Here is a 21925-nt window from a genome sequence, read left to right as displayed (position 1 = left end):
CCCTGTACTGTAACAGGGGCAGCTGGATAAGTAGGGAACTGCTACGTAGATGATAAAGCTAATGTATTTTCTATATTGGGGATTTTATACGCTGAAGTAACTTAAATTTGCGAACTTTACCCACGGGCAGGGATGAAATGATATTAATATAGGCCTACCTTGGCCTTTTCTGCTTCACGATGAACTTCGGTCAGGTGATCTGCAGTCTCTTGCAGCATTTGTATTGTATCCTTTCTACGGTGAACAAAGTTTCGTACATCTTGTTCCAAAGGTCCAAAAAGAACTTCCAGTTTGCACTTGGTCTCCATCACTACCAGGCAAGAAAACCATACGAGCAATACTATTGCTGAACGCCATCGAACTACATTTCTATTCAAGGACTCGGAAAACATATTACGTAATGTAACGCGTACGCAAAAATTGAATGTCCCCCTTTTCAACTCGGTTGTTGCTGTTCATTTCATCTTAAATCATATTGTGGAATTTGGAAGAGTAATTCCCCCGCCACTTTCCCCCTTTGTTTGGTACTTGTCTCTATGTATTAGTCCGAAAACTTACTCGTTGAACGGCTGCTCTTTTTCCTGTACAGACACATGCTTATCAGGGCACAGGCAATCAGGGCAACGAGAACGCCAATAACGCTGACAATGACGGCTATAGGAAATTCTCCAGCAGCTTCAGGCTCTAGACGGAATAATGAACACACAGCAAACAACACATGTTACTCTTTCATTTTCTCTTCTTGGACCATAATCCATTTTCAGCTTTGGTCATACGTGAGGGTTTGGCATTTACCCATTTGTAATTATGTAAGCGTTTTAATTTAGCGGCAATATTGGACCATGTCGCAATTTTATATTTAAAAAAAAAAGTTTTTTGGGGGAGAGTCAGCTGTTGTTTAAATAATTCATAAATTCCTGGGATAGTTTTTCTACTCTTATTTGCCAAAACACGTCATGTGACTATATATTAACATCTGATAATGCCCGCTGCGATTTGATAATGCTCGCTGCGTAAAAAACGCGCTGGCACCTGGATACGACAGTTTAATGCAGTCTGTGTGCGCGTGGCACGGGAAACTTGCTGCACGGGCACTCCAAGTCCATACCTCCGGACTACCTGCAAATTAAATGAATATACCATCAAATGGACTAAGATTTTGGGAAAATAAAAGCAAAATTCTTGAACGGAATTCTTGGAAATCCGTCATAAACTGATTTCCTTTGACTCTCTGAATGAAATGGTATTTATGAATGAGAATACATATGTGGTTGGTAGGTGTATGAACGCTGATAATTCCCTGCGGCATAGGCATTAGTTTTTTCTAGTCGCGTCCATTCTCCTGAAAGAGCCGGTTTTAAGCGCACGTTTAAGACTGGCCAAGCACATATTTATTCCCTTAATCATGATAAAATTTGTGGACATCAGATCTGCTGCCCCAAGGCGAAAGAAGTTTGGACACAACGGAACAAAATCTGATTTCTTGCGAATAGATACCATGAACAACAAGGAAGGATATAGCACATTATAATGTAGACAGTCAATGTGGAGTAGAATTATGTATAAACTTACCGTTACTTAGAACATCCACGTACGACGTAATAAGTAGGCCGTGTTCAAAAAACACATGACACCAGTATCTGACGTCACCATATTGGGAGCAATTGTTCAGGAGAAGAGAGCCTTCTGGAGAGATGTTGTAGCAGGCTTTGTCTCCAGCACCAGACATCACTTTGGAACGCTCTGGTAGTGCCAGCCTTCCAATTACTGTAGTAGTAGTCTGTTCGGTTGGTGTGCCAAATGACCAGATTATAGTTGTACCACCTTGGATCTCAGTCGCATTTGATGCACCTGAGCACGTTAATGTGTTGTTTTTCCCAACTACATAGTCAATTGTTGAATATACGAACACCTTACTACCGTCTAGTTGAAATTTATCTCCTGTAAATTTTAAAACAAAAAGACTTACGTGCAAACTCTTCAAATATTATTGAAAGTCATATTAACGTTTTCTTTTTCTCACTGGAATACAAAACATTCATTCATCGAAATGTTCTTTGAAATGTTCAGTGTGTCAAGAAAAACTGACACCGGAACAGCTACGAACCCGGAAGGGTCACCACTGTTTCGTTTCAAAGTTGACAAAACGTGAATTTGTATACTCTCTCAGACTACCAATACCTTATACTTTCTAGTCTTTGGGCGTACCTATAACATAGACAGACGTTTCTTCACTAAGACCTTGATCTGCACGACACCTGTATCTTCCAGCATGGCTAGCATCAACAGATTTTATGACCAATCCATAGTCATTAGCAAGATCGAAGTTGGAATCTGCATTAAATTCGTTTCTTGACGCAAGAAGATTTTGACCTGCACTGTCTATCTTGAACCACTCAATCTCACAAACTGAGCTTCCCGTAAAGCTCAAGCATGGTATGCTCTGCTCTTCTCCTTCCAGCAAGTAGAATGACGACTCAGAAGCTTTAAGGGCAGTATCGGGTTTCTGTTCATCTTCATGGTAATAAAGAAATTTGGACCAAACAGTTATTATTATTTCCAAATATTTCAATCTTCAGTAGTCCTTAACTTCGGCTCAAGATTAATATGAGAACAAAGGAGCAAGCGTTGTGGTTTACGCTCTGTTATTTGATTTGACATGTAGACGACAGTCTAAATATCAAGTAATATGTCATTAAAAATTGTCAGTTTAACCACAAATCACGTGATCGAACTTAAAGGAGCAGTTTTTTGTGTATGCATTTTCAGCCCATTGACTTTGTACATGACATTTGTTTTTACGCCACCATTTTTGTAACTTGATGATTGATCGTTATCAATATGATAGCCAACAAAGACACCGATACAAGAATTATTCCAGATTGATGACGTCATATTTTCATCTTGTGATGTTTTAAATTGATTTTTGTTTTAATTTTATTGTAGGGATCTGGGAATTCCCCTATTAAATCAGCGAATTATGCGACCTTTGAACGATGTGCACGTCTCTAGGGTATGATTGGGTCCACGTAACACTTCGAATGTACATGTTTTTTTTTTCTTTTTTTTTTCTAGATGTCACACCTGTCGGCTGGAAGTGGCCTACAGTGTTATACTTTAAGAAGGACTGAAGAAGTTTTGCGGGCTTCCAATTTTTTTTTCGGGGGAGTGCTGGTAGACAAGGCTGCCTTCTCCGGGGTACAGATTAACATTGGATTCCTGGTTGCAGAGAAGGCAAGATTTTTAAAAGGGAAATTCGTCTCATGTTTACAATTACAAAACCAATTGCCATAGGAAAGGAACAGCTGAAACTCGAAAAGCGCCATAGTAGTTCATGGTACAAAACTATGTATATTTGAATATATGCATGTCTAAGATATAGCCCTACTAGAATTTTGCCTTAATAGGGTTAATAAATTTAGTAGTATCGTGTCATCTGCTCTCATAAATTTGTACAGCATTGTTGCCTCACTAGCACCTAAAGCATTTCTTGAACAGGCTCCTGTGTCACTGCTCTTGTCTACAGAAAAAAAAACGAGTTTCGTTGTCTCGGAAATTTAAAGGTAAAAGTTGGCTTATGTTGCTAGAGAACAAATAACAGCCAAGCCTGAATGTATAACGATGATACTTACCTAACCAGCGGACATCGATGTGGCAGTGACTCTGCGTATTGTTGGACATAAATACGTGACACCAAAACCGTTGGTTACCGATGCCATCGGTGGGAAAATAGACTATCAATGAAGCATTGCTGCTAATGGTGTAATCAGCATGATCTTGGATCTGCACAAATGCATCATCGGAGAAACGTACACCGATGATTGTTGTATGTTCAGTGACCCCCTCTCCCCGTGACCAGTACACTGCGGATATGTGTGCGACAGGTGTTTCTGCAGCGCACTGGCAAGGCAGCATCTGTCTGCGTCCTCGTTGGAAACTGGTAGTGGACGATTTATCACTGGCATGCGCAGGGAAGGTTTCTCCTACAGCAGTGGAAGACGATTAAGAAATTTAATAATTGGAAACCTGAACATCGGAATCATTAGTTTTAACTATTCACAAATAATTTCGTTGGAATTTCTGAAGAAGTCAATTAACTTCAATATTAATTTAAGAAAAGCACAACTGTATATTCAAACTTAACAATATGCTTTGAATATACCAAAAAATACCAACTGCAGAAACTCTCCCTTTTTCTCTCTTTCCTGCATTCTCAGTGCCTACAGTGCTTATGCCAGCTTGAGAAACCCTTCTTCACTTTCGACCAAAAAAGTTATAACTTGCACAGAGTGCAACTACAACACCAGAGCAAAGTAGTTAGGCTAAGCAGTGCCAAAATGCCAACAAAAAAAGACACACTCAGCAAAAGAAACAGAAACAAGAACAGGCAAACAAGATAATGCCTTTTCAAGATGTATTTTTGCGTTGGGGAGATGTTAATTTATAACGCGTTTTGCCCTTACCCAATGTATATATTAATAAACACTGAACGCCCAGTGCTTGTCCGAGAGCTTGCGAAAAAGTCACAAGCTTACCCGGGTGGCACTTGACCCCACGACCTCCTGCTTACTAGTGCAGACGTCTCGGTGGTCGAGTGGTTAAGAAGTCTGCACTAGTACGCATGACTTTTATACCTGTTTAGTCACATGTATGTAACCAGTTAACCTGAAACGTTCATGAGCTAATTTTAATCTATATATTTATGTTAAAACAATACTTAATAATTTACCTATGACTTGCACGTCTATCTTCTCAACCCTGCTGCCAGTGATTTGAGGAATGACTTGGCAAATATACCTCCCTTCATCACTCTCCTCGACACCTTTAATGACGAGACTGGAATCAGGCGAGAAGGAATATCTGGCACTTGAAGGGTTGTCTTTGACACCGTCACCACGAAGATCACGGCTGATAAGACGAATCTTGGATGGGTCATTAATGTTGGATCCCCTGTACCAAATGACGCCGTCAAGTGCCTCTTCGCGACGAAACGATAGACAAGGAATTCGTTGCCAGACTGATTTTTGAAGATAGTTTGAATCGCCAAAGGTTTCTTGAACACTAGTTTCTAAGTGGCAAACAGGGGGAAAGAATATATGAAACATTAAAGTAGCTAGTTTATTTCCAAACTTTCAAACTTGCGTTTTTGACAGAAGCAACTTTTGGGGACTCATTTATACGTATTTTCTGGTTTGTTTTGCTCTTTTTGTTTTCTTACTTGTTTGTTTTGTGTTTGAAATCAGCCTCAGCTTTAATTAAAACAACATCAATTTTTATTAACTGTATTTTTAATAAAGGAACACCCCAAGGCACACATACAACTGAATACAAGACGACTAGCAATCAACAAGAACATCAGGCATTTCATGTAAAAACTGTTCCTCATAAGCATGTAATTGCAGTGCACGATTTTTACCATCAGTGTGTCAGGCTTGATACACTGTGAACATGATACTCGATGTCTTTTCAGTTTTATGTCAATAAAATGTGAGGGTTTAAATTGTATAATTCTTCCACTAATTCTCCCAGTTACCTTTCAGTTGGCTGTTCATTTACAGGCTCAGTTTCCACTGAGATTAAACAAAGTCTACCAAAGAAAAAAAACAAAACAAAACAAAAAAACACGCAAGCGTACACGGGTGGGACGACCAACGACCTCCTGCTTACTAGTGCAAAAATTTGAAGGTTTGTTTTAGTTTCATAGATGCAGTCTAATTTTGAGTCGCTGTAGGAGAAGAAATCTTCCATTGTTCGAACGGTTTCAGTTCAGGGCAACCTCCAGTGGACACAATAACCAGTCAAACTTTTTCAAGAATTTTACGTGACCGGCCACCGAGGCTAGTCTCTGGTATTGATGCGTGCGCGCAATATCTAGGCGCGTGCCGGGTCACGCTTACGCCAAATTCATGTACCAGCCTGTGGTAGTGGTCCACACTTGACTGTATTCCAGCCAATCAGGAAAAAGAACCAGGAGGAGGTGTGTTATAACATTTGATTATGTCAGCCATCAAAAAGGGACAATGCCCGATAGTCATGCACTGGTGCCTGGGTATCAGACAGTTTGGTTAAGAGTTAAGAGTGCCCTCGCCTGCATGCGGCTCATGCATTAGTCGCGTCCATTCTCCTTAGCCTGTCTTAAATGAACATTGAAGACCAACCATGCAATTATTTATTCCCTTATTGAACATATTGAAAATTTTGATTTTCACTTATTTGTAGTGTGTAATGCAAGTATTGATTACAGTGTCATATGATTGGATCCCATTAATTGGGGTCAAGAAGAATACGATGAAAGAAACCAGGAAATATTTTTTATGAATTTTACAAAAAGCCCTAGAAATTGCATCTTGGGATTTCAGTTACCTGATTTTAAGTTTTTGCTTTGCAATTTTAACCAATATTTTGATGCCTTTTTGTTTTTATGTTAATGCATATTTGCATATTCATGAGCAGAACTATGATGTCAACCAAGGCACTGAATCTCAATGTTGCACTGGTTTGTGCACAGAAAATTTCTAGATGTCTCTTAACTACTGCTATGGCAGAATTTATTTTCTTTGGCAATTTACCGCTGTGGAAATAATCCAGCAAAAATCCTATTCACAGAAATGATCCAAGATAGCAAATTTGGGATTCACAGTTTAAACGTGAAAACATGCAATCTGGATCATGTCTTCCTGAATTTACATCAATGCAAAAGCGCCCTCACTTGTCCAAAAATGCTCGGTCAGTTTTTAGTGTTTTAAAAAGTGCACCGTTCAGTTTACGTAACTCAGAAAAATCAGACAGTCTCCATACATGCAGGAAGATTACAGAGATACACAACAAAACTGATTCTAAAAAGCATTCCCTGGTTCCTTTAAAGTAAATAGGATTCTTACTGAGGAATCACTGATAGTGGTTAGGAATGTCTTCTTTAAAGTGCCTTGATAGACTCGTGTAAAATACAGGACTTAATTAAATGTTAACAGCTAATCCATTCCTACTTCTTTTACCTGGAACGTAGACTTTTTTGCAATGGAAATTGTTCTCGTCAATGTTGGCATCTCTTGCATTGGACAAATGTGCCAAATCCGGTCTGCATTTTCATTGGTTTTGCTAAAGAAATTATACTTCTTCTCTCTTGCAAGCTCTAGGGTTCATTCACACACGCACGCGATACCAGAAATCGTTAAAGTGGAGCAAAAATCCCGCGCGATATATGTGGAAATGGGCCTTTACTGGAGCAGCCTCGCCACCTTAGACTTCACATTGTTGCTGCGCATTTATGTCCACAGTTGTATCCCGGAACTTTCTCGGGGTTTGCTTAGATTCTGTGATGACCGTTTCAACGAAGGGGAAAATTTTGCGATATGGTGTCAGACTAAACTTTCAACAAAAACAATGAAATCTTATTACACAGAGTTTGTAAAGGTATCCGCAAGTGTTGATTGATTATATTCTCTTAAGGTTCCAGGCCAGTATAAATTGACCCAAAATAGCCTTTGCAAACAGAATCAAAATGGCAGCCTGTAAAATCATCTGCTATTTGAGCATTTTATGACGCGTGGCTTGGATGGTTTGTAAATAAGGACCATGGAACCTAAACCAAACTGGACACTCGACATTGCTTTGATTGCAATGAAGTGTGAGCATTAATTTTCAAAATGGCGACGGACTCATAACAGTTTTGATGAGTGATTATATCTGGATATCTCCAAATTGAAAGGATATTGAAAGATGAGAAGTGAACCTTACTCTTTTGATATGTGTCTTGAACACCTGAGAAACTTGTATATTTCCTGACTTGTTGAAGTGTATTTAATGAATTAATTAAAACCCTTCGGTGTTAGACCTTGCTATTTCTAACACCAATGTGAAACCCTGACCATGCTTTGGTAACACATATTCTGCAGTAAAATGGGACTCATAAATTACATTTTCCCACTTCTCTCTGATTAAATCCGACGGAAACCCTCCTAGGCAGGTTGTAATTGCATTTTTGGGGGGAAAAGTCCTTTTTGGGGGCGTGGCTCGTATTGGGGTGGGGGGCACTTTGCATCTTGGACCCATAATAAATAACATTTTCACCCTTCTCTCTCAATACAACGCAAGCCAACGGATGGCAAAACGCACCACAGCATGAGTGTTTGGTCATTCTATTTTTCCCCCGCAAGGCCGATCTCACATGTCTCAACAGGTCAACAAGTGGCCTCAGCTTAGCCCTGCCACGCCTGGCCAGCCCAATAACAACAAAGTCAGACAGAGGGAAATAACTATCTGTTGTGGCGTCAGCAATACAGCTCCAGACACGCTGATGATCCCAAACAGTATTCCATTGGTCTAAGTTCACTGGCCTTGTTCACTAATACAATAGGGGAGAGGGTATTTTCGTCACAACCATATGCGACCTGGACTCAGGGTTTCCACTTCTGAGCAATTTGGAGACAAGAAATTTGGCAGTATTTATCTATTTTGCAGAGGGGTGAATTTGAAAAAGGATACTTTTCCGGGCAGTTAAATTTCTTTCGTTTTAGGGGTGGTCTGTTTTGCGTGAGAATTTCTCAAAAATTCACAAGTCAACCCAATAAAAATTGAAAGGAAAATGAAAGAGAATACGTCGAACATTATTGTTTGTGCAGGCTGGACATTCTTGAGAGTTGTATTTCTAAGAAAATTTTGAAATAAGGTTTGATCATTGGTGTCTATGGGAATTTAATTTTACGGGTGCACCCCCTAACTCGCTTGACGCCTGACCTCTAGGTACTGCAAGTTGTTATGTAGCGCCATGTAGCTCCATTAATTGTGTGTTCTCTGAAAAAAAAGACCTGTTTCCACCTGTGTTGTCACGGAAAATGGTGGCAGCAGATATCGACCCCTCGCTCGATGCAAAGTTTGGCGTGCAGATAGCCTCAGAACTGTCCACGATAAGACAGAGTTTTGTACTATGGCTGGCATGGATTCCCCTGTCCCCCCCTGCGGCGGCCGTGGCCCAGAGAGCAATGCCTGTAATCGCTCTAAAATCCAGTGTTTCAGATTTTCCTCTACTCACACTCTTTGTATCGATCAGAATACTACTGAAAACGGAAAAAAGTATTCAAACAAAAGGCAACTGCACACCACTTTGGCTTCTCTCAGCAAGCAGCCAGATCAGTATCAGGTTGCAGCGTTGTTGCTCTCCCTTGGCGATGATGCACTTTGTGTGTACAATGGCTTATTTAGTTTGACCCACCTGACGAAACTGAAAAATCAAGGATATATTTGAGGACTTCGACACTTATGCCATTGGATAAGTTTATGAAACGTGCGAAAGATTCAAATTTCACCTGCATAACCAGCCAGAAGATGAAACTTTTGAAATGTATCCGGCTTCCCCAAGCCATGCAGGAAGACACCATAACTGTCCTCTTCCCGTCTGAAGGCAAGAGGCAAGCCTCAGGAACCCCAGCTCCATGCTACTCAAACAATAGCCCTCCAAGCAAGACATGCATTGAATGAACATGACGAACATGCAAAGGTGCTTTGGGAAGGGCATCAAACTTCACCTCAGTGTAGAGACGATTTCGTTCATGGGCCACGTCATCTCCCACGACCGTCTGAAGACTGACCCCCAAAAGGTTAGCGCCATCACTGAGTTCCCTCCCCCGGCAAATGTCGAGCGTTCCTATAGGCCGTTTCCTGGGTATTGTCAACTTCTAGCAGAGTACATAGGCTTACCCAATCTAACAGCCAGCCCATCTCCTTTCAACCTTCCGAAGCATGGTGTACCCTTGCAGTGGTCTTCCTCTCAGCAACATGCATTCGCAAAGGTTAGCAGGCCATCACATCTACCCAGAGTCTCCACTATTTTGAACTGTCCAAAGAATGGACCCTTGAGAATGATGCCACTGGTTCTACCTTGCTTCGGGAAGGCAAGCCAATTGCCTTTGCAACTCGCTCTCTCACATCCAGCCAGCGAAACTGTGCAGCGTTCAAAAAAGAAATGCCTGCAGTCGTTCTTGGCAAAGAGAAGTTTCACCAGTGTACCCATGGGAGGACCCCCACCGACGTCACTAACCACAAACTGCTCACTGCAATCAGCAAGGAGCATCTGTCCGAGTCTCTAAAAACGCCTACAATCCCTAATGCTTGAAAAAAAGTATACAACTTTGAACCTGTCTGCCGTCCTAGGAAGGAACGTCACCTGTTCGACGCTCGGTCACGTGCACCACTCAGTGACATGGTCTCAGAGGACAAACTCATCGTTGACAACCTCGAACACACCGCTTCTCTGCTGACCGGCTGTCCCAAATGCACACACCCACTGAGACCGACGAAACATTGAGTTGCATCATGGACGCAATCAAGAATGGTTGGCCTGAAACCAAACTGAGCCTCCTGGCAGCCCTTCATCTGTACCTCAACTACCAGGATGAATTGACTGTCCAAGACGGCATTGCCCCTCATGGCGACTGAGTTGTCATGCCTTTTTAAATGCACAATGACAGGAAGCAAAGATATTATGCCGGTCATCCAGACATTAACACCTGTCTGCGTCGCGAGCAAGACCTCCTCTTCTGGTCTGCCATGTTGCAAGACATACAACAGCATGTTAAATCGTGCGGACATGTGGAAAGAAAGCCCTGAGAGTGTCCTCCTCCATGCCAGAGATACCAGCTGGACCTTGGCAGAAACTGAGTTCTGACATCTTTCAAGTGCAAAGTCGACTCTAACTGGTTACCTGTACCAGGAAATCAGCAAGCAAGCGGCGAAGCCGAAGCCTCTATGAAGATAATCAAGCGACTTTTCCTGAAATGAAAAGCTACGCATGAGGACCCATATCTTGGCATGCTGAATATATGCAACGCTTCCGCCGAGGGCATGTCAACTATCCTTGCCCAACACAGGGCTAATTGATGTGTCTTCGGAGTTTGTTCCCAAGGACAGTTATATCGCATCCAGCTAGAAAACCGAAAAGTGCAAGCCACTGTAACTTGCACAAACCACGGGAGGAACGAACTCCCACCCCTTCACGTCGGAGATGCTGTAGCAATGAAGAGGACCAATAGTAGCGTGACTTCTCCAGACGGCAGGCAGTACAGACAAAACCGCTGTCATCTCCGTCCTGGTTAACACGTTCACGTTTCTGATGCGCCTCTGTACTTCCAATCTAGCTCTCACAGTAATGCCAAGACGCTGCCAAAGTCAGCTGTCCCTAAAGTACCGCCTTCAACAGACCCACCCACACCGATTATACCCTCTCTTGCCTACTCAACACATTCCAGTCCTCCAACATCCGATTAAGCTTCGGTCCGGAAGACTCACAAAACCTGTCTCGTGACTTGATATGTAAACTGTGTCAGACATTATTAGCAAATATCACTTTCTCATTGTACATATGCATTGTTTGAAGACACTGTAACCTGCGCACCTGTACATAGGTTTGACTGATCACAAGTATTGCTTTATTCAGGTTTATTCAGCAATCCAATCGAAAGGTTGACTATTCAACCCGTTTGCCTTATCCAAGTTTATTCACCAATTAAAAGAACGTTTGGATAGTCTCATCGTCACCCACTGAAATAGATGACACTCCTAAAATTATCAGCTTTTCGGTGTTAAGAGTTGAAATTGTTTACCAATTCCTGTTAATGTTAAAGTGTAGCTGCAATGATTTTTTTCACACAGAAGTTTTCTTCAACTTTATATATTAGCTCAGTGTATGAAAACTCGTTTACATTCCTGTTTGAGTAAATGCGCTGAAAATGCATGGTTTTAAAACCCTGGCAACCCCACGGGGATGAAAGTCTACTTATATCACCAAATATGGTCATATCTTTTTTCCAGTGAGCAATTCGGCAAAGATTTCATGTAATCCTCACCCGATGCATACACCATAAGCCTGTAAACTCCCACTGACTGGACCCTAACTATTGCAGAGTAAGAATTTTTGAAAGATGAGCATCTCAATGATGCCCATATATGACCGGGAAGTGACCCTTCCAGTAAAAAAAAATCCCCTCGCAGTTTGGATTTATTTTAGGGGCGTGGTTACAAATGTACTTCCACATCAGCATAATTAAATGTAGTCAGAGAGGGGCCCTGAGGAATGTACAGTTGTATTGGCTACCATAAAACAGTCGTCCAGGTTCATGCATGACTGGGGACTCCAGGAACGGATGTGGTGATGATTTTCTCCGCGTGGAGAAAAGGTCCCCTTTTTGGCGTTGCCGTTCCGAGGGATTTGTTAAACGATTAAAATTATCCTCGCTTTGCAGGAAAACTGAGGACATTGTCGCTCTGAAGTCATCTAGGGAAGACATGGTTCAGTGCATAGGTGATTCTATTTCAACTGTGAACGCAGAATTTACTAACTGAAACCATTTCTGAGAGAAGGATTTGATGCATTCTTGTTGCTTGAATACAGCAAAGAAAATAAAACTGAGTCCACAAAACCTGCAAAAATGCGGAACGTTTTTGTTCAAAAACCAGTGTAAAATTGAGGCTTCTTCGGATATGAATATGGAAATACTCATTCGCATAAAACAACAAAAAAGCTAAACTACCCTTTGAAATTTTGAAAGGAAAGTAAAAATAAGATTAACTGAGACACAAAGGTGCATTTTGATTGCAGCTACCCAGCTACGCTTTTGTTACACCATTAGACTCAATCCCTTCGTGAAAACGAAACAAAATAAGGTGGAGTGAATTGTGCCATTAATTACTTAACTCAATCTTTATGGAGCACAAATTCCAGTCTTTGGAAAGAAGAAAACACGGTTTCGATGAATTTCGTTATTATTGTCAGTTATGTGACTGATTTTGTCACAATGATTTTCCCAGTTCGTTGGCATGGTTAACTAGGTAGATTTTGATCAAATATGAATTTAAAAACAGTGTTGTTTTGGGCAAAGCATGTCTCTCTTTAAAACGGTTAGGTTCCCTAAGAAATATTCATGATGCTACAAGGAAACCCTCTGTACAATAGAGCAGTTTTTTGCAGGAAGTTAAAACGGTTAGGTTCCCTAAGAAACATTCGGAATGCTGCTTGGAATCCCTCTGGACAATAGAGCAGTTCTTTGCAGGAAGTTAATTATAAACTGAACCGGCAACAGGTTACGAATACCTGTAAACGAAGTACGTTATAACAGAATATAAACAACGGTAAAGATGGACATGGAAAAAACGAACCACGTCAGTATTAAAATCAGATAAAACGTCAATGGGAAAAGAAATGTTAATAGCCTTAAGGTACTTACATTATGGACAGACGGTTTAGACTCAAATCATCCATATTCAACGGATGCAAATTTAGAATTTGTACATTTAAGGGGACGGCAAATAAAGGAAGTTCGTTTCACGTTTGAAAAGCACAACGGACACAAAACGTAGTCTAGAAAATGATTCCCTAGTTACATTTTGTATCCGTGCTGTTATGAGGAAAAAGCACCACACATGATAATAAACAGTCCGCCAGGAACATCATACTACGAATAGAACTTGTTTGGGAGCCCCCAAATTATCTTACTCCTTTTCAATTACACATTTATTTGTACAAGAAAAATGTTCCTCGAAGAAATGATGTTTAACGAACCTTGTTGTGGACCACAAGACAAATAGAGGTCCAAAAGAAGGTATCCCCCTCCTTTTAATGGTCAACGAGCTAGATTTTAATGTAGAGTAGCAGTTAACCAAACCATCCAACAAATGTAGCTGTCCGCCGTTAATACGGGAGTAATCCTCTAACCCACTGGACGGACGACAAACAGCGTGCCCATGTGTATTGGAAGGTTTTTTTTTTTTTAGGGTTAAAGGAGGGGGTTCGTTGCCACCACTCAGTCCTCTAGCCTTGCGGCGCGCAGAGTTGGTACACTAGGGATCCAATTTTTTCTTATTACGTAATTATTTTTTTCGGTCAAATTCAAACCCTCCTGTTAATTTGTACCTCTGTGGATGCTGAACAGCCTAGTTTAGTCACCTTTTAACATAGGGACTTCCCCTTAGCTGAGTAATTCTTTTCTAGAGCCAGCCTCAAGCCAAGTCCCATGTATACCCAGCAAGAAATGAGACCGAGGGGTATCCCCCCAACATGTCCTATCCCTATACACATTCCAGACTATTATTACTCAACACATCCCCCAAGATGTCTGAAAGGAATTCCCCAGATTCCTGCGAGACAATGACCAACACAAAGCAGGGGGGTTCTCTCGGTCTCATTCCTTGCCGCATATAGTCCCATAGGGATTGTATGTAAATATTTCAGCCACTTGCTGATAGGGGATTATTGACAAAGAAAGTGCCTTGGCAAGCCTGGGCCTGTCTTATATCAATGGTCGGTCTCTCTGGTGTGTCTCTGAGCTGTCTATACAGCTGTCTGAGTAGTTTCATTGTGTGGGGGGTGTCAAATTTGTTGACTGTGGTGCCCCCCCCCTTTGACTGGAAAAAGGGTACCGTGACAGTAATTTGACCTTTTCTTGTGCGGTTTTATTGGCTTTTTCGCATTTTGCGAAAAGACCATTCTTTTTGATCGGTTTTTTTTCTTCTCCTTCTATTTCTTCTTGTGCCCATGCCTTTGTACACAGTTTTTCTCCGCAGCAACTTAAGTATTGCATAGATGTGCCGCGAAGCGTGACGTCATGATAACGTCATCAAGTGATTTATTATTCATTTTTAAACATTTATTTCAGCCCATTAACTTTGTACACATTTTCGAGGCACTATTTCGGTACTTAAGTAATCCTTGATCGTCGTCAAAGTTACAGCAAGCACTGACTATAGAACGAAGATAATACTGAAATATTTACGTCATGATGACGTCTCAAGTGATTTATTATTTAATATTGAATATTTACATATTCCGTTAAATTTATAAACATCCATATAAAATCACCGTGGACTCCCACAACATTCTGTTTGCAGAAAATGGCAGGATAAAATGTGGTCTTGAATTCATCACGTGTAGGTCAAATCACGTGAGCCTTCCTTGCGGTCGAACCGGAAGTGGTGTATTGTTTAAAAATGGTAATAGGTATCAAGTTGTTTTCAACGGTGTTAGTCTGTTGGGGTGTTGTATTCTTCAAATCATCTACTGATGATATCACTTAAAGATCGAGCGCCCTCTAGCGACAGGTCAAAAAATCGTACAAATGAGTTTTGAATAGATGTCTGTGGCGAAGTTTGTTCGAATCACCTGAAAATTGACGTAGATGATTATCTTTACCCTGTCAACACGTGTGTGAAGTTTGAGGCTGATGACGTCATCAGACCGGAAGTTACAATAAAAACCTCTTTTATTCTTCAAACTCGGTCAAAATCAACCGTAAGAGATATTACCGTGAATTATGCATGAGATGACAGTTGCATGAAGTGTGTAACCGGTATACTTTTTCACACACATGGAACGCCGCCGCCACTTACCCCCTTAAAATTAAATTGCCAACTCGGAAATCCCATTTTGCATGCTGTGCATATGCTACTGTGTGTGTGTGGACGACCAATAGAGGGATCCCAATACGACGCTTTTAGCGTCGATCTGCGCACTTCCACGTTTGAAAACAATAATGTACGTGTCAGCTTCAATCCGTATCACGATCACACGATTGAAAGTAAGGAGTCAAGACACAAAATACATAAAGGTATGTTGAATTCAGATTTTTCAGGCTGCAAATTTTTGTTAAAGAGTCTTTCAGGATGACTCGACACATAAAATCAAAAGAAAAAATAACGGCCATTTACTGCGAATTAACGTACCTGCGGTGGTCGTGTATCTTGTGCAGTGGGCCTTGTTTAAACTGAAGTGGCGTGACACTTACGAACTGGATACTGCATGTACTGTGTCGACTCCGCGGCGCGCGCGACGAAGTTCAACACAGAAACATTTTACCACATCTTTCTTACACCGCACATTGTATTGTCGATTGTCGGCGTCTGAGCTCAGAACATGGCGGCCTGATGCTCGCTATACAAAATACATGTGCTGGCATTCCGCCTTGATAGGGTAAATTGCCAACCCGTGGCACAAGGCTTCGTCCATGTAATCCCCAGACATCGATCAGGCACCCTGTACATGTACCAGCACGACGTAGCTAGTGTCTTAGAAGTACCGATTTGTGGCGTGTTTCGCGTAAACAATACTTGTTTGGTTGTCTAGAAAATTGCGTTTTTTTCAAACGTCTGACTTCTTGGCAGCTGCAAAATACCCGTAACGATGCCAGCACGTATTGGTCCTTTAGGCAGTATGGCAATTTTCTTTAGGAAAACTGGAGAAATATTTCCAAAAGTGTTTCAAATGTTGCGCTTTTCAACAAAATTCGCACGAGATTTCGATGAGTTTTTTTTTGGTGAAAATTCATTTTTCTTTGAATTAGTTCATTTCGAATACTTTCCTTTCAGACAGATTAAGAGATCTGTCATGATTGTTTCACATACTTGCCGAATTGTACTCCTTCCGGTGGCTTTATTATTAAATGGCAAACAATTTATTGTAGGATTTCTGACACAAGAAAATATCACTTTCGTCGTCTGCTAGAATAATTTGTGAGCCGCCGGCACACTGAAGGTTTCTGCGCATGCGCAACTGCATGAACTAAAATTCACACGGCCTACGGCGGGGAAACATACGTGACCAATGCAGACATACACATTTAACCACTCGACCACCAAGCTTCCCTGGGTCTGCTGGCTGGTTTGAGCTGGTAAGATGTAGCAGTGGGTACTGCAAACAACCATTTCTAAGCACCAGCTTATTGCTTAGTACCAATGGCTACAAATGCATGTAGTAGACCCCCTGGCGATAAGAACAAAACTTCATTGAGCCCCTCCCTCCCCCCAAAAAATCCTGGATGCGCCAGCGTTTTTACCATAAACTTGTAACCCTACAATAACACCTACAGCATGGAGAAAGGACACAGGATTTTGAACTGCCCGGGCTGTAGTCTTGGGCCAAGACGGCAGAACTCGATAGCGGACTCGATCAAGCATATGCAGTGCGTGCCGATTTCTATTGCGCCCTCTCGTGACTTCATTTCATTTCACCAATCGACGGCTCGGTCTACCCTCTTGGGAATCGAGGTACGAACGATGTAAAAACAAGTCTAGCAATTTGATTGGCTGCTAGCTTTCTTGGTAGATGAGCCAAGAGACAAGTGAGGGTAGAAAGAAACCTTAGCCTCTGAAGGTTTAACTACTTCGATGGTTTGACAATGAGGATCGGCCCCGACCCCTGCCTTTTTGGCCAAATGTGTCGGCGACCCATCACTCTCTGTCCCGATCGCATCATCCCCACCCTTTGAAGACAAGCCAAAGAAAAAAACAGGTGTTTTCTTTTCAGTTTATTCATTCCTGTCACTGTTATGGTATGCTTATATTCGCTGTAAAACTATACAAAAAAGGATATTTGGAAAAAAGAGAGAAAGTTCGTGATTTTGTAGACTTAACTATGACACAGTTCTACGTGGTGTAAATATGAGTCATACATTGTACAAATTAAGTAGAAAGTCTGGACCTCATCAGCCTCTCGTAAAAGGCATGAAGTTGCTGAATTCGTGTAAATGTAGCCAAGTTTTAAAATATTGCATTTACCGACCTCCAGGATAACAATTTCGTCAAAGACTTTGAAGGTTTGGTTCACGTTTTAATTTTAGATGGCCACTGGTTTTAGCTTACTCTGAGACGAGCTACTCCTGACTTGAGAACAGTGCTTTTGGCCACTTGAAGTATTGAGGCTAGGAATATCTTCTCGAACATGCATGCCATTCGCTCTTTGAACGCTGCCCACGTGTGTTTCAGAGGGAAATTATTATCTGCGCATGTCCCGTTTGGGGGTCATTTGCATGCGTAATGATGGCCATGGGAATTCGTGCCAGGCAAACAGCTGCTTCATTTCATGGAATTTACGTCTTTATTTTCACTTTTTGGAAATAAAACTTCCTACCCGAAATATTTTCTTGGTAAGATGAGGCCTTTTCCTTACGTGTTTTTTGAAAACAAAATTGAGAAATGGTACCAGAATGGTCCAAACTAGTAATTTTTGTGAAAGCTATTTTCGTAGGCGCTAGTTTGTTTTTTACATTTTGAGGCGATTTCTGAATTTTTCAAAAGTGAGCTTGGTGGAGAAAGGTGTGAAGGTTTTAGATTTGCTGACGGTTTTGCGCATTTTTTTCTCTTCCCGACCGGACGCGTTTGCATATCGACCTAACTCAGCACCGATTCCGTTCATCCCACATAATCTTACGGCCTTGCGAGAGTATAAGAATTCAATGACTCCGGAACGAAAGACGAACTGAAAAGTACAGTAAGTTCACATGAAGTTTATTATTGAAACCCAGGTCTATCAGTTTTTATAAAACTGCACGAAAATGTTGAAATCCACCGCCTATATCCTCAGTTTTGCATGTACTATATACACGCATGAACCACATGAACATGTACACCGGCTCCATCGAAAATTTTCATGTGCATGTGCATCTACGCCGCGGTACGCGCGTAACAGGCCGCAGCGTACCGTACACGGTACGTGGCCGGTTCGGTTTTGTGCATATAAAAACACGTACAGATCGCTTTGCGCAGAAGTATCAAATATAACTCATGAAAGTCGAACAAAAAAATTCTAGCTTCCTAGAATTAATTGCATTGTGTAGTTGAGGTTCTGGCCTGTCGTATGCAGTGTTAGTGAAAAAAAAGACCAAGTGGTCGATTGAAAATGGAAATAATTTATCATCTTAGCAACCACTTTCTCTATTAATAATAGAGATATCTCTGTTGTACGTCCTGTTTTAATAGAGATATCTCTATTATGTTTCCGGTCCCGCACACTAGGTCAACAGAAAGGTCATTGTAGCCTAACGCACAAAGGCTGTTTAAAGTTTCCTAATGTAAACAACCCTGGGAGTACAAGTTCTCAGACACGGATTCAAAACCCCTCACAATAATAGATTTTTAAACACAAAACGTCGAGGGCGACCTGCTGACCTCGTAAACGGGAACTTAATACAGATATCTCTATTGCGCTATAGAAATATCTCTATTTTTCACACTGAACAAATCACGATTGAACTGACCCAAAGTGAAAATACTGCTAAAGCGAGACCGTAGACAATAGCTGTGAAAAAAAAAGAATTACAAACAAACACACACACACAAAACCCATTATCGCTTTCGATTAATTAATAACAAAATGGTCAGTTATTTCCGGAAATGACATTCTTGCATTTTTTGTTTATTTTTGGCCTGTTTTCGGGAGGGAGGCCGAGGGCTTAGCCATCATCCCATGAGAAAAAGGTTATGTTGAGTAGAATGCACAGCATACAGCATCATATTTCCCTCCCGAAGCCGCGCATTTTGTGCACAAAAAATGTGCGATGTCCTATCCAGTCTATATACTGTAATGGAGATCAATGGTAATTATACGAAAATGGGCGTATCTTAACCGTTGCATATTCGTTTTTCGTCTACGAAGGTGGGGGGAATTATGATAAATAGGTACAAGAACTTTTTCAGCATAAGACATAACTGAATTGCAATCAGACCGAGTGCAGGTTGACTCTTTTTTTCTTGGTGGGGAATTCGTTGGTTGGAGGATGTTTTGATAATAGGAAAGTAAAACTCGACATTTAGCTTAGCACATAAGTTTCTAAGTGTCTACCAATCTGATCGGGCTTGCAGTTAACCCCGTCCGTTTATGATTATTATCCCTAACCTAGAAAAAAAAAGTAGGCGAACCGGCTACATTAAGCTGCCTGATCGAAGCTCTGCATGCCTATGGCGAATGGATGAATAGACGCAGTCTACCCTGAAGCTATAGACAAACTGCGTGACACGTCCGTAGCGAGTCGGCAGTCATACATGTTATATACAGCCCATATAATTGCAACCAGTTTGTGCTACATTGTGAGGGTGTTAAGTTGAATACGTAAAATGCAGTAGCAGTTTTAAGCCGATGGAATCCTGTATTTGAATTAGTTTGTTAGACAAGAAACTTCGACATTGGAAACGTCCCGAATATAGTATTGTGAAGTGATAACAGGCAGAAATGGGCATTGAATAAGAAAACGCATACGATAGAAACATAATTATTTCGTAATAGTTCTTGCAAAGTAATTGAAGCTCACATATGTGAATCTACAGATGATGTAGAGTGTAAATATTATAATACAATTGATTCTAAACTGTACAGCTTGTGTTCTTGATTCCTTCATGTGGGGTTATTTAAATTGACACCTCAACCGGGCTCACCACCGAGGAAAAATTACAAGCCACATTCAGATTTTGATACACGGCAAGAAGTGAGAGCTCATAGTCACCTAATAAATATCGTTAGAGAAATTGTAACAACTACATCGATATAAATAAAGACTGCCAGTATGCTAGAGACTTTACGAACTCTGCCAAAGATGCTTCAGTGGAGAACCCTTTAGGATGCCTGCGAAAACTACATGGAAATGGACAACAAATATTTTAGAGAAACAAATATCAGAAGCTAATCCAAATTCACCTGGAACCTACATACTCCAGTGGAGACATTTTTAACATTTTGCTTGGATTCATAGCTTTTTGAACAACACTCTATGGATACCTCAAGTTCCCTAAACTGATATTATACTATCTGCCTTAGATGTCAGTATTATTATTGTCCTCAACATTGACAGCGCTTTTTATTATCAGTCTATCACCATGGAGGTGTTCGTATACAGTGAAGGTTATACTATCCATGGTGGCTCCGTACCGACATGTAATGATATCATACCACTACCCTGAGATCAGACACATTCGAACCAAATATCCTTCTTCCTAGAAAACAATAAAATAAAAAAATTAAGAAGACTGTTGAATCTCGAATCGGAATAATGCAGTGAAATCAATGCTTTTCTTCGCCGTGTTTCGGGAACCGCTGTTCCACAAAAACCGAACATAATACAAACAGAGGTCACTGAAGCGACACAGGTGCACCTTTACAAATATCACATGGCAGTTCACGTATCCTATTATGACATTGTTCGTAATGCAAGTTAGACGAGGCTATTTTTTCATGGTGGAAAAGTCCCCTCCGTGTACGGTTTACTCGAATATGAAGTCGGCTGTGTGCCAGAAGTCATGGTTTTCCCCCAATTGGGCCATCATGAGTAATTAGGTTATTTTATAGAATTTGCCCGTCTTTCAGTAATTAAATTCCTTTCACAAAGCGAAAAATACATGAAAAAGAAGAGCAAAAAGTGGGGTTAAAATTGTGCAACAGACATAGATATTAGAGGAAAAAAACCCTGCTTTCCTTAACAATTAATATTTATATGTGCACCTTTCCCTTTTGAAGCATACGCATGCTGAAGAACGCAGTAGGCTGGCTACTCTAGCCGACCGTGACTACGCCTCTATCTCAGTTCCCATCCGTTTTCGTTTTACTAGAACATGTACTTATCCGATTGGTTAAAAGGGCAGTGTGACAGAAGTCAAGATTCCCTCAACTGCAAAATCATTGATGAAGAAGTGATATTTTTACCTGTTGAAAATTCTCTTCTTGCTACAAAGATATCATATAAGTATATAAGTATCACATAGAAAAATCACGGGTTCTATTATGGACAAATTACAAATTGTCATACTGCTGAACGAGGCAAAGGAAAGTTCCCTTCACTCCACATACTTACACATCTATCTATGTATCTTTGTTTCTTTAGAGGGAAATTATTCGCATCCGTGGACGTCGGCCTGACGCACGCATGCAGCTGATATTTGGCTGCTCAGTATTTGTAATGTCTTTAAATAAGCAATGTAGAACTGAGCCCAGACAGCATGCATACATGCATTTTTCGGGGGCCAAACTTTATGTAATCACGCCAGCAATTAAGGTGAGTACATTCAGAACATCAGCGAACGTGATTGCAGGCTTTCGGATCAAAGTTACATGAAAAAGTTTTCATAGACGGCCTACACATTTGAAACACGTCTACCAGTCATTTTTTTCAGGCTTGCT

The 21925-nt window shown here is 41.0% G+C and overlaps 1 protein-coding gene across 6 annotated transcripts in view; it reads right to left on the bottom strand.

The window, feature by feature from the left end:
- The window catches only part of LOC110975454 (uncharacterized), a 110106-nt gene that overhangs the window by 5962 nt on the left and 82219 nt on the right, over window positions 1-21925 (bottom strand). For 5 of the 6 annotated variants that reach the window (XM_087130194.1, XM_087130195.1, XM_087130193.1 and 2 more), the window contains 7 exons: window positions 4730-5068; window positions 3633-3983; window positions 2209-2514; window positions 1573-1941; window positions 1033-1119; window positions 559-684; window positions 159-310 (listed from right to left, as the gene is read on the bottom strand). In XM_087130194.1, the coding sequence (XP_086986320.1) occupies window positions 159-310; window positions 559-684; window positions 1033-1119; window positions 1573-1941; window positions 2209-2514; window positions 3633-3983; window positions 4730-5068 (1730 nt within the window). The remainder of the gene's footprint in view (window positions 1-158; window positions 311-558; window positions 685-1032; window positions 1120-1572; window positions 1942-2208; window positions 2515-3632; window positions 3984-4729; window positions 5069-21925) is intronic. The other variant, XM_087130191.1, reaches the window with a different exon arrangement.

The sequence above is a fragment of the Acanthaster planci genome, linkage group LG20 (assembly GCF_054643075.1).
Source record: "Acanthaster planci isolate LZ-2023a linkage group LG20, COTS_SCS, whole genome shotgun sequence".
Lineage (NCBI taxonomy): Eukaryota > Metazoa > Echinodermata > Asteroidea > Valvatida > Acanthasteridae > Acanthaster > Acanthaster planci.
The sequence above is the reverse complement of the archived record's forward strand: the minus strand, read 5'-3'. Positions and strand labels throughout refer to the sequence as shown.